At 35.7% G+C, this 15,178-nt stretch overlaps 1 protein-coding gene across 3 annotated transcripts; it reads right to left on the bottom strand.

Annotated features, from left to right (window-relative positions):
- Positions 1 to 10,281: 10,281 nt before the first annotated feature.
- On the bottom strand, positions 10,282 to 14,253 carry LOC127944868 (uncharacterized). 3 transcript variants are annotated; one of them, XM_052541203.1, is made up of 4 exons: positions 14,134 to 14,253; positions 12,679 to 13,072; positions 11,360 to 11,428; positions 10,282 to 11,284 (listed from the first exon to the last, which is right to left on the bottom strand). In XM_052541203.1, exons 2-4 carry the CDS (start codon positions 13,046 to 13,048, stop codon positions 11,004 to 11,006), a joined length of 720 nt encoding a protein of 239 aa, XP_052397163.1. In that variant the 5' UTR covers positions 13,049 to 13,072; positions 14,134 to 14,253; the 3' UTR covers positions 10,282 to 11,003. The 3 variants fall into 3 exon arrangements, with proteins under 3 accessions (XP_052397163.1, XP_052397162.1, XP_052397164.1); XM_052541202.1 differs by lacking the exon at positions 14,134 to 14,253 and adding an exon at positions 13,354 to 13,544; XM_052541204.1 differs by lacking the exon at positions 14,134 to 14,253 and adding an exon at positions 13,438 to 13,535.
- Between the last annotated feature and the right edge of the window lie 925 nt (positions 14,254 to 15,178).

Genomic DNA, 15,178 nt, shown 5'->3' with positions numbered 1-15,178 from the left:
TCAGTTGGTCAGAACAAACTTGGCAGACTTGTTACTTGTTCAGATGACAATATGCAGTGAAAATTCTTATTTGGGTCATACATTCCCAGATGTAGGATAGAGTCTGTGATTGCAAAGTACAGTAAATATCCACACATACAGTACTCCTCAAAACATTAGATTCATCCGTGCTGGAGCCAAGCAAGGAAGATAACTGATGGCACACTGTAACGGATTTTTGTAATTTGAACAGTATTTTACTGTAATATGTACAGTATAATACTGTTAAATGTGCCAACAGTATAATACTGTAAATAGCAAAGGATTATGGGAAAATATAAGTTTAGTACTGTAATTATTCTCTACTGTAAATCGATTTACAGTAGCGACAATGCCCGCGAAAAAACTGACCAATGACAACGGAGACTTCTTTTCAACGGTTTTTTTTTCGGTTGGTTGGGACAACTGAGGAAACACTCAACAAAAAGGTTAGTATTGTTTCTGTAATTATTTTATTTAAAACTGAGATATTTTCAAATGCAGTCACTTATTAACAGCAACCTAACACGAACCAGTGTTGCAAATTGAGTGAGTTGTGAGGACAATATTCCTGTAACGTTAGTCAAGACTTTTTTTCTGCCTGTTTGTCAAGGCCTGAGGTAATGTTACAATTGTTACTGCCGTCATCATTATGACAACTTAAACGGGGTGAATAAAGTTTACATCGACTGATATTTAGTGACACAGAAACAAAATAAGCTTTTTTTTTAATGCTCCTCTGCCTCTTTAATGTAAATTAGCTAAGCAGGAGGACTCTGTGGAAACTTTACGTCAACAGCAAACTATCTTGAAGTACAAAAAGAAAACGTGAGGCAACACTAAAGACGGAGGTTGTATAACAGTATTTTGAAGTGAATATTTCGTTTTCATTTAGTTTTTTGCTGTTAGAACCGCGGAACGTCGGAGGTTTGGAGTTGCTTGGAGTTCTTTTCTGGCGGTTACCGTCATCTGAAGAAACTGGTAAGCTAACAACAATTCAATGAGGAAAAGCTGGTGATTATTATACTAACGTTGACTCTTATATTAAAACGTTAACATAATCTGAAAACTGTCATTTCTATCTTTAACATACTGTTTAAAAAAGCAGCAGTCAAGATGGTTGCGCAGTTTTGTGTGCGAACACTGCAAGTTATCTGTGCGAACGCATTACAGATTTTACCACCGTATATCATAATGCATAGGAACCTGTCTAATTTTAGGTTCAATGGTGGTTTGCCGACTTGTCCTTGTAGTTTTCAGATTCTGTCTGCACTAAAGTCACACATGCTTCGTAAGCACACACAACCAAATAACAGCAGACCTGCTCAAACGGATGCTTTGATTTGTCAGGTTGTGGGATGCGAGCATACTGTACATCCCCAAATTTTCCTAGCTTCTGCGACCATTTAAATTGGCATATAAGAGATGGGGAAAACGTTACCTGCCCCTTTCCCAACTGTGAAAAACATTTTCATGTAAAATCATCTTTCACATCTCACATAAGCAGAAAACACAGAGAATCTTTGGAGAACCCTGTAATAATAGATGCTGATGCATCAAACTGTAGACATGACAGTGACATCCATGATGACATTGTTGTGCATTCTGAGGTTGAGGATAATTGCAGTGATAAAGACGAGCATCCGACGAGCTGGATGGCGCCTTGAATGGCAGACACCACCGCTGGTGTATGAATGAGGGAGTGGATGGGTGAATGTGATTCAACTTGTAAAGCGCTTTGGATGGCCATGTGGTCTGTTGAAAGCGCTATATAAATGCAGTCCATTTACCATTTTAAAGACACATTTTTGACAGAAGACATATTTCAAGAGGAATTTTAATTATGTGGCACCTGAACAGGTGTATCTAGGTAAAAATTCCAAAGGAAAGGACTGCTTTTTGCAGGATGTTCCAGTAAATGAGACCCTCAAAGCACTTTTGAGCCCTTGAGTCAGTCAAAGCACAGTACATTGATGCAAAGACACACAGATCAGATGACCCACATTTACTGGAGGATGTAAGAGATCGCAGGATTATAGTTTCTTAAGACATTTCTAAAAGACTATTACTGTTTTTGTATTCATATGTCATGCATTTGAGGTACACTTTAATTTTCATCATCATTTATGATCAAACTTCTATTTTGCAAGATAGGCAGACAAAGATATCACAAAGTGACATATGCTTATAAAGCACATTGAGAAGTATTTTAAAACAAGATGCAAGTATGTTCTCTATATATGTAATTAATTTCTCCCAACCTTTTGTTAATTGCTCTACTTTTAGGTCACTGCAACTCCAGCAGATGCAGAGAGAAGCCTCTCTCTGCCCAGTACCCCAAGACTGATTGCACTTGGTAAGTCTATTAAAAAGCTTTTTTAATTGATACTATGGATGAGATTAAAGTTGGTCAACATCTACCAGCAGACAGATACCCGAGAGCTGACTGAACGTCTGCTCTTGTGTCAACACAACAGGCATGCATCGCGGTGCTCTTGTGAACATGTGTTGAAGATTAATATTTTGTAAATAAAGTGGTAAATTATGTTTAATTATTTTAGGCAGCAGCCAATCCAACCAGGCTGTACATCACAAGCTCTTATCCTAAAAATTTTAGGCTGCATTTATTTGATCAAAAACACAGTCATATTTTTAAATATGATTGCAATTTAAAAAAACTGTTTTGTATTGAAATATATTTTAAAATGTTATGTATTCCTTTTTTCATTACTCCATTCTTCAGTGTCACTTGATTCTTCAGAAATCTTTGTAATATCGTACCCTTGGAATTATAAGGTTCTATCTGACATTTTTGTCTAAATTTAGTTATTTACATATTTTTATTCTGTGGCCACTTCTTTACATTATATGATGTAGTTTTTTTTAAAGTTATGTACATTTTGGAATGTTTTATTTAGAAAATAAAAAGGTGATTTCTACATGGAATGCAAAAAATGTAAAGCTCAATATCTCAAAACTGCTCAGAACGCAGATAGAACCTTATAATTCCAAGGGGACGATATGTTGACTTTCTGCTCAAAAAACATTTAAATTAAAATTAAAACAATAATTTTAATTTGACGCGTGTGAGACACTGCAAAAGACTTGAGTGTAGTAGTCATACAGTATTGTTCAAAATAATAGCAGTACAATGTGACTAACCAGAATAATCAAGGTTTTTAGTATATTTTTTATTGCTACGTGGCAAACAAGTTACCAGTAGGTTCAGTAGATTGTCAGAAAACAAACAAGACCCAGCATTCATGATATGCACGCTCTTAAGGCTGTGCAATTGGGCAATTAGTTGAAAGGGGTGTGTTCAAAAAAATAGCAGTGTCTACCTTTGACTGTACAAACTCAAAACTATTTTGTACAAACATTTTTTTTTCTGGGATTTAGCAATCCTGTGAATCACTAAACTAATATTTAGTTGTATGACCACAGTTTTTTAAAACTGCTTGACATCTGTGTGGCATGGAGTCAACCAACTTGTGGCACCTCTCAGCTGTTATTCCACTCCATGATTCTTTAACAACATTCCACAATTCATTCACATTTCTTGGTTTTGCTTCAGAAACAGCATTTTTGATATCACCCCACAAGTTCTCAATTGGATTAAGGTCTGGAGATTGGGCTGGCCACTCCATAACATTAATTTTGTTGGTTTGGAACCAAGACTTTGCCCGTTTACTAGTGTGTTTTGGGTCATTGTCTTGTTGAAACAACCATTTCAAGGGCATGTCCTCTTCAGCATAGGGCAACATGACCTCTTCAAGTATTTTAACATATGCAAACTGATCCATGATCCCTGGTATGCGATAAATAGGCCCAACACCATAGTAGGAGAAACATGCCCATATCATGATGCTTGCACCTCCATGCTTCACTGTCTTCACTGTGTACTGTGGCTTGAATTCAGAGTTTGGGGGTCGTCTCACAAACTGCCTGTGGCCCTTGGACCCAAAAATAACAATTTTACTCTCATCAGTCCACAAAATGTTCCTCCATTTCTCTTTAGGCCAGTTGATGTGTTCTTTGGCAAATTGTAACCTCTTCTGCACATGCCTTTTTTTTAACAGAGGGACTTTGCGGGGGATTCTTGAAAATAGATTAGCTTCACACAGACGTCTTCTAACTGTCACAGTACTTACAGGTAACTCCAGACTGTCTTTGATCATCCTGGAGGTGATCATTGGCTGAGCCTTTGCCATTCTGGTTATTCTTTTATCCATTTTGATGGTTGTCTTCCGTTTTCTTCCACGTCTCTCTGGTTTTGCTCTCCATTTTAAGGCATTGGAGATCATTTTAGCTGAACAGCTTATCATTTTTTGCACCTCTTTATAGGTTTTCCCCTCTCTAATCAACTTTTTAATCAAAGTACGCTGTTCTTCTGAACAATGTCTTGAACGACCCATTTTCCTCAGCTTTCAAATGCATGTTCAACAAGTGTTGGCTTCATCCTTAAATAGGGGCCACCTGATTCACACCTGTTTCTTCACAAAATTGATGACCTCAGTGATAGAATGCCACACTGCTATTTTTTTGAACACACCCCTTTCAACTAATTCAACTAATTGCCCAATTGCACAGCCTTAAGAGCGTGCATATCATGAATGCTGGGTCTCATTTGTTTTCTGAGAATCTACTGAACCTACTGGTAACTTGTTTGCCACGTAGCAATAAAAAAATATATGAAAAACCTTGATTATTCTGGTTAGTCACATTGTACTGCTATTATTTTGAACAATACTGTATGTCTTTTTCTAGCACATTTTAAACAAGTAAAATATCCATTTTCAACTTTACATACACATCATGACATGACATTGTGTATGTGAGTGAGTGGCGTTCACACCAAATGCGAAAAGAGCGTCTGGCGCAAGTGATTTTCATGTTAAAGGGATAGTTCACCCAAAAATCTAAATTATGTAATTAATAACTTACCCTCATGTCGTTCCAAACCCGTGAGACCTCTGTTTATCTTCAGAACACAGCTTAAGATATTTTAGATTTAGTCTGAGCGCTCTCAGTCCCTCCATTGAAGCTGTGTGTACGGTATACTGTCCATGTCCAGAAAGGTAAGAAAAACATCATCAAAGTAGTCCATGTGACATCTGAGGGTCAGTTAGAATATTCTGAAGCATCGAATATACATTTTGGTCCAAAAATAGCAAAAACTATGACTTTATTCAGCATTGTCTTCTCTTCCATGTCTGTTGTGAGAGAGAGTTTAAAACAAAGCAGTTTGTGATATCCAGGTCGCAAACGAATCATTCCAGATCGAACTGAATCTTTTAAATGGTTCCAATACGCATTAATCCACAAATGACTTAAGCTGTTCACTTTTTTTAATGTGTCTGACACTCCCTCTGAGTTCAAACAAACCAATATCCCGGAGTAGTTCATTTACTCAAACAGTACACTGACTGAACTGCTGTGAAGAGAGAACTGAAGATGTTTTAAAATTAATTTAAAACAGTTAGAAAATTATTTTACATAAAATAGAATAAAAAAACTGTGAAAATGTAGTGCAATCAGTTCGGACTTTGCACAGTGCTCATTCAATAAATGCACAGCTAAACAGATGAGTTTTGAGTCTAGATTTAAATGTGACTAGTGTTTTAGCACATCTGATCTCTTCTGGAAGCTGATTCCAACTGCGGGCAGCATAGTAACTAAAGGCAGACGCCAGTTGTTTTGTGTGAACCCTTGGTATTTCTGACTTACTTGATCCTAATGATCTGAGTGCTCTGTTAGGTTTATATTCAGTGAACATATCTGCAATATATTTCGGTCCTAGGTCATTTAGTGACTTATATACGAGTAAAAGTACTTAAAAATCAATCCTAAATGTAACTGGAAGCCAGTTTAAGGACCTGAGGACTGGTGTGATATGCTCAGATTTTCTGGTTCTACTCAGAATCCTTGCAGGTTTTGAATGAGCTGCAGCTGTCTAATGCTCTTTTTTTTTTCACTAAACTGCAGTGTTTTGAACTCTCTCACAACAGACACTGAAGAGAAGACAATGCTGAATAAAGTCGTAGTTTTTGCTATTTTTGGACCAAAAAAGTATTTTTGATGCTTCAAAAAATTCTAACTGACCCTCTGATGTCACACGGACTACTTTGAAGATGTTTTTCTTACCTTTCTGCTTCAATGGAGGCACTGAGAGCTCTCTGCCTTAATCTAAAATATCTTAAACTGTGTTCCGAAGATAAACTGAGGTCTCACGGGTTTGGAACAAAATGACGGTGAGTTATTAATTACATAATTTACATTTTTGGGTGAACTATCCCTTTAAGTCAATGCAAAGACGCCGTTTACGTGCATCTGGAGGTCCTGTGGCGCGAGGCGTTTAGCACGGTACGGACGCGCGAATGAGGCGAACTGAGCGTCTGGCGCGATATGTGCGAGTGATTCAAGGGTGAGAGCGTGAAGAGAAAAAGATAATTCTGATTAGTCCTGAGGATAATATCGCGTTTAGGCTAAAAATAGGTTCAGCGCTTATCGCGGTTTGGAAAGAACCTGCATCTTGCAGTACATTTTAAACATGGAAATATAGCGATTTGGCAAGAAACGTTGATGGAGCAGCAAATAGGGTCAGTACACAGCAAAATTACAAAACATTGCAAAATTACAAAAAAATTTTATGGCATTTATCACGTTTTGGAAAAGAGCTTTTCATATATAAATTTTGACTTGACTGACTTATAGGGTTGCCATTAGGGCTCCACGTTCTCAAGTTTTTCATTAACCGTTAACCGAGGCCCTTTGCGGTTAATACTCGGTTAACCATAGTGTGCCATAGTAACCATAACCATAGTAATTTCCGGACATTGGCCGAAAAAAAAAAAAGGAATGTCCGACAAAATTTAATCTCTCCGGTCAAATTGTCCTATTAAAACTGCCTAATAATGCCGCCCATTAACACAATCTGAATTTGAGAATAAGCCTAAAATGTATAAGGCAAAAGGTAACAAGCAGACTCCGCGGCCGCCTCGCTAAGGCTATGACTATGTTTGACACGTACAATATTTGAAAATCGATAATTATTTATTTATTTATTTAAATTACATTTATATCTGAATTTATGTCAACCTATAGACTTTCAAATATAAAAAAAGTCATGAATTAATATGTATTTTTGTACAAAATGACATATAAACATATTTTCCTATTATACTTTGCCTGGAAACGCTTCCAACAAGGCGTCGGTTCTATTTCTAGCCTGCACGCGTCGAGCCGCGCCTGAGCCGCGCGTCTCACGCAGGCAGTCGGCAAGCTCTAACCTGTTAACATGGGAACCGAATTAAAAACAGACACGCCACGCAGCTGAGATGCTTTCGCCACGCATCCAGTGTGTCCTGACCGGCCTAATGATGCCCGGGTGTTGGCTGTTGAGATTACAACAACGAGGTTGTACTTGAAGTATATCTAAGCACTGTATTGCAATACTTGCATTTTGCCCCGTCACTCGTATTAGCCCGCTTCATATTAGAAAAATGACTTCTTCTTGTGGACATTACAAATGTCTGGGAGCGCTCTGGCGGTCTCTGGTGGTGCAAAAATGTATTACAACTAAATTCAATGCACGCCATTGACGTCACTTAACCGAGCAAAATGTTTCACTCGGTTACACAATTTTTTACGGTTAATCGGTTAACCGGTTAACCATGGACACCCCTAGTTGCCATCCGTCCTTTGAAATACGGAATCGTCCCGCATTTGAGAACAAAATAGCGCGTCCCATTTTGCGTCCCAATTTGTTTATTACGGTTAAGGTGTACAGTCAGACACATAAGCATTATTTTAATAAGAGATTAAAATACAGTGCCTATGTGAAGCAAATAAACAACTTAACTTATTTAAACGATTGCATTCTTCAATAGGCTACAGTACAATTAAGAATAGACTATATAAAATAGATTAACTTACCAATAATAAAAAGAAAATAACAATAATTGTGTGTTTTACATGAATTTAGAAATGTTTGTAGATCAGTTATTTATTATGTGGTTTCACTGTTTGGATGGTGTTACTGTCTGCAAACAGTGACAAATATTTTATCCAAAATCTGTGTTCACGCCACCTTATACAATTACTAAAGTTCATTAGCAATTAATATTTTTATGAAAACATGTTTTAAGTTGTGATTTACCCTTATTTTTCTGTATTGAAGGTGGCAACCCTACTGACGATTTAAGATTCAAAATCTCTTCAATACAAAAACATTCCCTGTGTGAGTTCCTGTGTTTAACACGAATATCCACTCGATTGCTAATGTGACATTGATTTATACAACAGTTCAACAAACGAAAGGTATTGATATTAAGTGATGTTCATTTTAAACACAGTAATAGTCAGTATTTTTCGATACAAAAAATAGCTCCAACGAAAGCTACTGCAGAACAGCACCACACAGCAGTGTTTGTGAATGAATCTGCGGCTTTGAATAAATTAAGAGAGCCAATAATTCAATGATTCATTGATAATTACAGCCATTTGCTTCCTTACTGAATGAATGAATGCCTCACAAATAAAGATAGTGACTTGTTGCGACGTACTGGGGGTTTTAATTTAATATTTAAAGCATCACTTTGTTTTTACCATCATTTCATATTTCTTTATTTAATTTTTTATATTTTTTATTTAAAGCATTATTTATTTTATAAAAGTATTTGTAAATGTAAAAAAAGCAAATATTAGGAGCAAATATTGTCCCTTACTGAAAAAGGTGTAACTGCAGAGAGGGGTTACGCAGATCGATGTTAAAAGCCTCAGGGGGTACTACTCTAAAATTTTGAGAACCAGAGCCTAGAGACATCACATCCCAGCATAAACATTCCCAATAAATTATCTAAATTCCCAAACCACTGTTAATTTAAACAGAAAAGCAAAAATAGACTACTATGTTTGATTTGGCATGGCAGAAAGCACGCAAAGAGCTGTCTCTTTATAAGCACTAAAAAAGTGTCCCTCATTTTAATTGCAACCTCACAAAGGTTCATGATAATCTGTCTAATCTGTTCATAATCTGTCTACAATGTATAATTAATTATTTATTTATATAGTACATATTGCTTTTATTAACATAAAACTGCATACAGCACCATGTTATGACTGTTGGGAAATCAGTGGTTTGATAAATGTGTTTTTTCTTGTGCTTGCAGGTTCATTCTGAGAATAAAACCTGATGGCACCAAATGCCTAAATCACAAAATCAAAATCACAGATCAGCCGGGCATCTGGAAAAAGGTTGCAGAGAAAAATCGCCAGCCTGAATCCCCTTGTGACATCTTTCATCAGAGAGCTTGTTGAATTCGATTGGCCAAATTATTGAAAGAAAACACGACTAAAACATGTTTTTACTGTTTGATTTGTTCTGCTTTTCAGAATGTTTTTCAGAAATTTTTAGCCATGTTACAAATACACAGGATGAATTCAAACACATTTGTATAATGTGCTTTTTAAAGTAAATGTTAAATAATGAAATAGTTAAACAATGAAACAGCACATTTTAATGACAAATGTTCATGAGAACTTATGCATTTTTGGGGGAGTAAAAAACGTATAGTTTACAGCTAGTGGTTTTTCATTCGTTAAACATCAGTTACACCTGTTGTTAATTTAATTAATTGGTTTGTCTTTTTATACTCTGTGTTTGGTTTTGTTGCTTTGTTTTCTGAGTATTTTGAGTTCTATATTAAATAAAACTTTGACTTCTGCGATTAGATCAGTTTCATCAACTTTATTGCAACCTTACCAGTGACATGTAGATTAAAATTGTATTAATTTTGTAATAATAAAGCAAATGAAGCTAGACCCAAATCTACAAAAAAAGTGAGTAATATGAAATCAATTCTAGTACTGTAAATAAAAATACAGTACTTGTACTGTAAATAATAATACAATATACAGTATTATTATTGCATATTAAAATACAGTACTTGTACTGTAATTGAAAAATACAGTACTCCTACTGTAAATAGTAATACAGTATGCATTATTATTACTGTATGGAATTACAGTAATGATACTGTAAACTATTTTACAGTAAGTTACTGGCATCCAGCTGCCAGTAAGTTACTGTAAAATTTACAGCAACCTTTTTACAGTGCAACAGAGAGGCAAAACTTACGGACTGCAGCTTTTTTAAGTAATAATGCCATGAAAAAATAAAACATTGCAATAAAACAAAACAGTCTAATAGTTTATTCAGTCCTGCACCTTTTTTGGAAAAAAAAAAAAAAAAAAGCACTACACTTATGTAAAAATATAGATTTTTATATATGAAAGGTTTTGCACATAAGGTTTAAGACATTTTTTTGAAATACGCACATTATAGCTTGTTGCATTACGTTCCCCTATTATTTAAGCTTGTAGCTGACTTTATACATAGCCTTTACAGACAAAAAAATAAAATAAAATAGACAAAACAGTACACTGATTAGCAGTTATAGCTCACTCTAGTGGTATGTTTGCATGTCTGTGAATGCAAAGTGCTACTTATAAACAAAGGGCTGCAGCTATAACTTCAAAATCCAAAAGATTAATTCACCATGAGATTTTCATATGGGTTATTATAATGTTTTTTTTAAGGGATAGATCAACCAAAAATGAAAATTCTGTCATCGTTTACTCACCCACAAGTTGTTCCAAACCTTTGCTATATGAATTTCTTTCAACTGTAGGACACAAAAGAAGATATTTTGAAGTATGTAGGTAACCAAGCAGTTGACGGTAGCCATTGACTTCCATAGTTTTACCAACTTTCTTCAAAATACCTTTTTTATGTTCAGCAAAAGAAATTCATACAGAAGTGGAACATACATTTTAAAAAAAATATTATAACTGCTTAAGTGTCAAGTATTGGCAATTTATGTTTACCACAGAACTTGTTTTACAAATGTAAAAGCCCTAGATAAAACCCTGTAGAGAAGGTTGTGACACCATGCCTGCATCACTCTTAAGTCCTCCTAGCAGCCTCAGTTGTTGTCCAACAGGAAGTTGATTTTCAGAGTGTCTATGCCGCTGTCCTCTTGGGTTAGTAGGGAATGGAGACGAGCTGCGGTGGCTTGTTCCCTCTCACGTATGCTCCATTTTCGCAGCATGGTGAAAACCCGCATTTTGTGTTGGCTGTTGTCCTCCTCTATCTGCTGAAGAGTGGTGGTGTTCATATCCAGTGCCAGAATGCCCACCTCCCTCCAGCTGTTCCCGATGCAGCCAGCCACCATCATCATCTCCCTCTCGCTCACCATCCTAGTGCCTGAGAAAAAGTGGTCAATGCGGTCATGAAGCTGCTACAGAAGACGCAAAAGGCAGAGGTGTGTTTGTGACTCACTGATGATATGATGCTGCTCCTGCCATACATTGTTTTCCAACATCTCCTGCCGTCTTTTTGCTGTCGTCTCTGATAAACCAACATTTTTAAATTACAAATAGATTACTGCATGTATTACAAAGTTTGATGGCAATTGAGTGAAATAAATTATGTATACATATAAAAAAAAATATAATAATGTACTATAGTACTATAACTTTTTTTAAATTATGATTATTTTAAAGTGACCTTTATTTTAGGGTTTCTGCAGGTTTTAGGAAGGCAAGACTTTCAAGACTTTTTTATGATCAAGTTAGGAATAGATCTTTTGATCACATGGGGGAAGAAAGAAAAAAAAGTTCATCAGTATTTTTTGTCACTTCCCAGTGCAAAAGTCTAAAGATTCTTAAATCAAGAGAAATTTACTCTTGGAGCATAATGTCTTATTTTATGAGAAACAGATCAAAATGAAGTGAGTTTATGTTTAAAACAAGAACAAATATAATTGGCATTACATCATTTTAAAATATATCAATTGGGACAACAATTTCCTCATTCTCCGATTGAAAGATATTTGTCCTTGTTTTAAACATAAGATCGCTTATTTTTGTTCAATTTCTCAGAAAACAAGACTTTACATGTTTAATTTGCATCTTAAGTAAATGTAGCTTTATTTGAGGTTTAGATATTGCTACTGGAAAACACGACAAAAATACTTAGAAAGACATTCACTTTTTGCATGCAACATTTAATGCCATGACTTTATGCATTTAACCTTTATGATTTTAAGACTTTCTGCTCCAATTTAAGCTCTTTTTAGGCCCTAATTAGTGGAAGGGCATTTCTTTTTAAGATCAGCAGTAACCCAATTTTTTTTATACAGTGTTTTTTACAATCTAGAAAGTGTCAAAGAAACTTCACAATAATAAAACAGCAAAATAACAGTTTTTGTGTTGTAAAAATTAATCAATTATGATATTGAATTTAAATTGAACTTATACCAGTTCTTCAGATTTTTTGGACGATTAAGCTGTAATGCAAGAATGCAAGTAATTCTCATTACTGTAACTAAGTTTGTTATCTTTCTCTTCAAGTACAGCGTTTATACATTATGGTTGCATTAACTGCTATAAGTTTCACAATTTTACTTTTCAAAATGTATTTAAAAACTATTTTTAACTGTAAGACTAAAAATGACCATTACAGTAATGAGAATCAACATAAAAACATTGAAAGTTGCAATAATGAGATTTTCATGCATAAAAGTCATAATGGCAAAATTCTAGAGGTGTTCACAGTTGATAATGTATGGTTTACAAAGGCGGAGTGTAAGATCATACCCGTGTTTTTTGGTGTCTTGCGTTTGTTGATTTGCAGCTTTTGAAGGAACTGTAGTTTAGGAAATGTCTCTTGCATGTCTTGTGTTTTCAGCAACTTCAGGAATTTCAGAGCATGCTTGTTGTCTTTGTGAATAACATAATCCAAGATGTCCCGTACCTGCCTTGAACACATGTTCATGTCTTTGATGTTGTTGTACTCATTGTTGGACAGTATGCCACTGGCATGGCAATGCTGAAGCAGAAAGTCTGGATCTCCCGTCAGAGCTTCCAGGAGATCTAGCTTGAGTCTCAGAATGAGCTTGGTGCCATCTACTGGCCCATCCATCACCTCTTGTGCTCGGTCAGTGATGTGAAAACCTAGATTTGACATTGGCTTTGCAACCGAACATCAAGGCTGTAACAAAATCAGTTAAATTAAATTACAAAATAATTCAACAAAAATATACAACATAAAAAAAAATAAAAATGAAGATGCTTCAGTCACACATAGTTGGGGAATCTGCAAAGAGGGGGGAAAAGATTCATTTAAGAATTTTACATTTTTAAGTTATTACCAAAAAATTAATAAGCACAACACTTCCTCTAAAGCAAATTATATAAAAAGTGGTTCAGTACTTCATTCCCCCCCCCAAAACAAACACTGCTCATTTTGCATCTCTCCTTTGTCTGACACACCCATTTCAGGTCTTGGAGCAGGGGTGTCGAACTCAGTTCCTGGAGAGCCAGATCCCTGCAGCATTAAGATGCAAATAAACACACCTGATCCAGCTAATCAAGTCCTTCAGGCTTATTTGAAAGCTAAATGGTATGTGTGTTGTTGGATCAGGGTTGGAACTAAACACTGCAGGGCTGTGGCCCTCCAGGAACTGAGTTTGACACCCCTGTCTTGGAGTCTCTTCTAATGAGCTGATGATCTGAATGGGGGGGGGGGCCCAGGAACATGGTTGGAACCACTGATCTAGATAGCACGAGGGGAATATTTCAAATACTCAATTCATAAATAATGGTGACTTAAAACAAATAAAATAGTATAATGTGTAATAAAATACTTGGTATTTGGGTGAGAAGCAGCAATATATATATAACAGATCAACAGATGAGACTGCCGCTGAAGCATCATGGGTGCAGCTGAGATGAAGGAAGAGTGACTTCCGTTTTCAAATAAAACAGTCACTGTTATATGGCGTTGTTTTACTGACAAATGTCGAGAGCGCATTATTGTAGCGCGAAAACACATTAATTTGTCAGCGAAATAACGCCACACTACTGTTACAGTTACAAACTCGCGCGCGCCCCACGTTTTCAGTATTATTATTATTATTGTAGCGTAGAAACTGAAAGTGTAAAATTCAGCACTTTTCACCTGCACAGAGATATAGAAAGAACCAAAGGGAAGTACCCTACACACACGAATGAAATCACGTTTCATTAAACGCTACAACAAAATTTGCTTACCTTTAGTTGGAACGTTTGATGCTGGCTCATTCATCCGCATGCAATATGATATTCAAATAAAAACAACTACTGCAGCCGCCAGCCGCCCCCTTCTGGACAGGGACTGTTATTAATGTGCCCAACTAATGCTATTTTTTGTCATGTAAAATGTCACTGTCAACAAATCATTTCCAAATGCCCATAACTTTTTAATATACTAATGAATTCTATTCTATTCTAGAGAGTTGACATGCTGACCTTAAAACTGAGCCCTTATTTGTGATTCATCTAAAATGAATCATAAATGGGAGTGTGATGATGAAATCACTACCATTCTGCACTTTCAGTGAATCTAGCCTAAGGGAAGTGACGAACTGCTGACACAGAGGTAATAAAGCGACAAACTATGATGACATTTTCTCTGCATTGCTGACATCTCTGTCTCATTTTGTTCATGTCCACTTTCGACCTGGTAATCAACTGCTGCACATGTAATATAGAATGCATGTAAAAGTAAAACAGTAGATTATTCTTTAAGAAACTTTGAGCAGCATGGAAAATCTTTTTAATTGATAATAACCTGATATAGCCATGGCCGATTTTGATTCTGTGGAAGAGGAAGTTTCCTTAGGACTAAAGTTTGATAGGAAACCTCCATCACAAAATTTCTCTTTCAGTGCATTATGTATATTCGACCTACTTTTTCATGTATTTCTAGTTTATCTGTATCTATGAGAAATGTGAATAAATATGCGCAGCAAAATAAGTAAATGGCAATTAGGAAAAATGCATTAAATATTATCTGTAAACAACTTATAATATTTGTTCATAAATCATATTCATTCATTTATTCCTTATTGGTTCTCAATATGACACAATTGCATAAAAAGTGTAGCATCCCCACTTTCCAGTACATGAAACACCAAACATTTCTGAACTAAAGTGCTTGTCTAATCTAGATAGGATAGGAGAATATTTTGACAGTATTTTTTCAATAAAATAAAGCATTAAAGTAGACAAATTTAAAATTTGCAAACCAAAAATACAATAATTTACAAATAAAATA

This window comes from Carassius gibelio, chromosome A23, assembly GCF_023724105.1.
Source record: "Carassius gibelio isolate Cgi1373 ecotype wild population from Czech Republic chromosome A23, carGib1.2-hapl.c, whole genome shotgun sequence".
Taxonomy (NCBI): domain Eukaryota; kingdom Metazoa; phylum Chordata; class Actinopteri; order Cypriniformes; family Cyprinidae; genus Carassius; species Carassius gibelio.
Note: the sequence above shows the minus strand (reverse complement) of the source record. Positions and strands in the feature narration are given on the sequence as shown.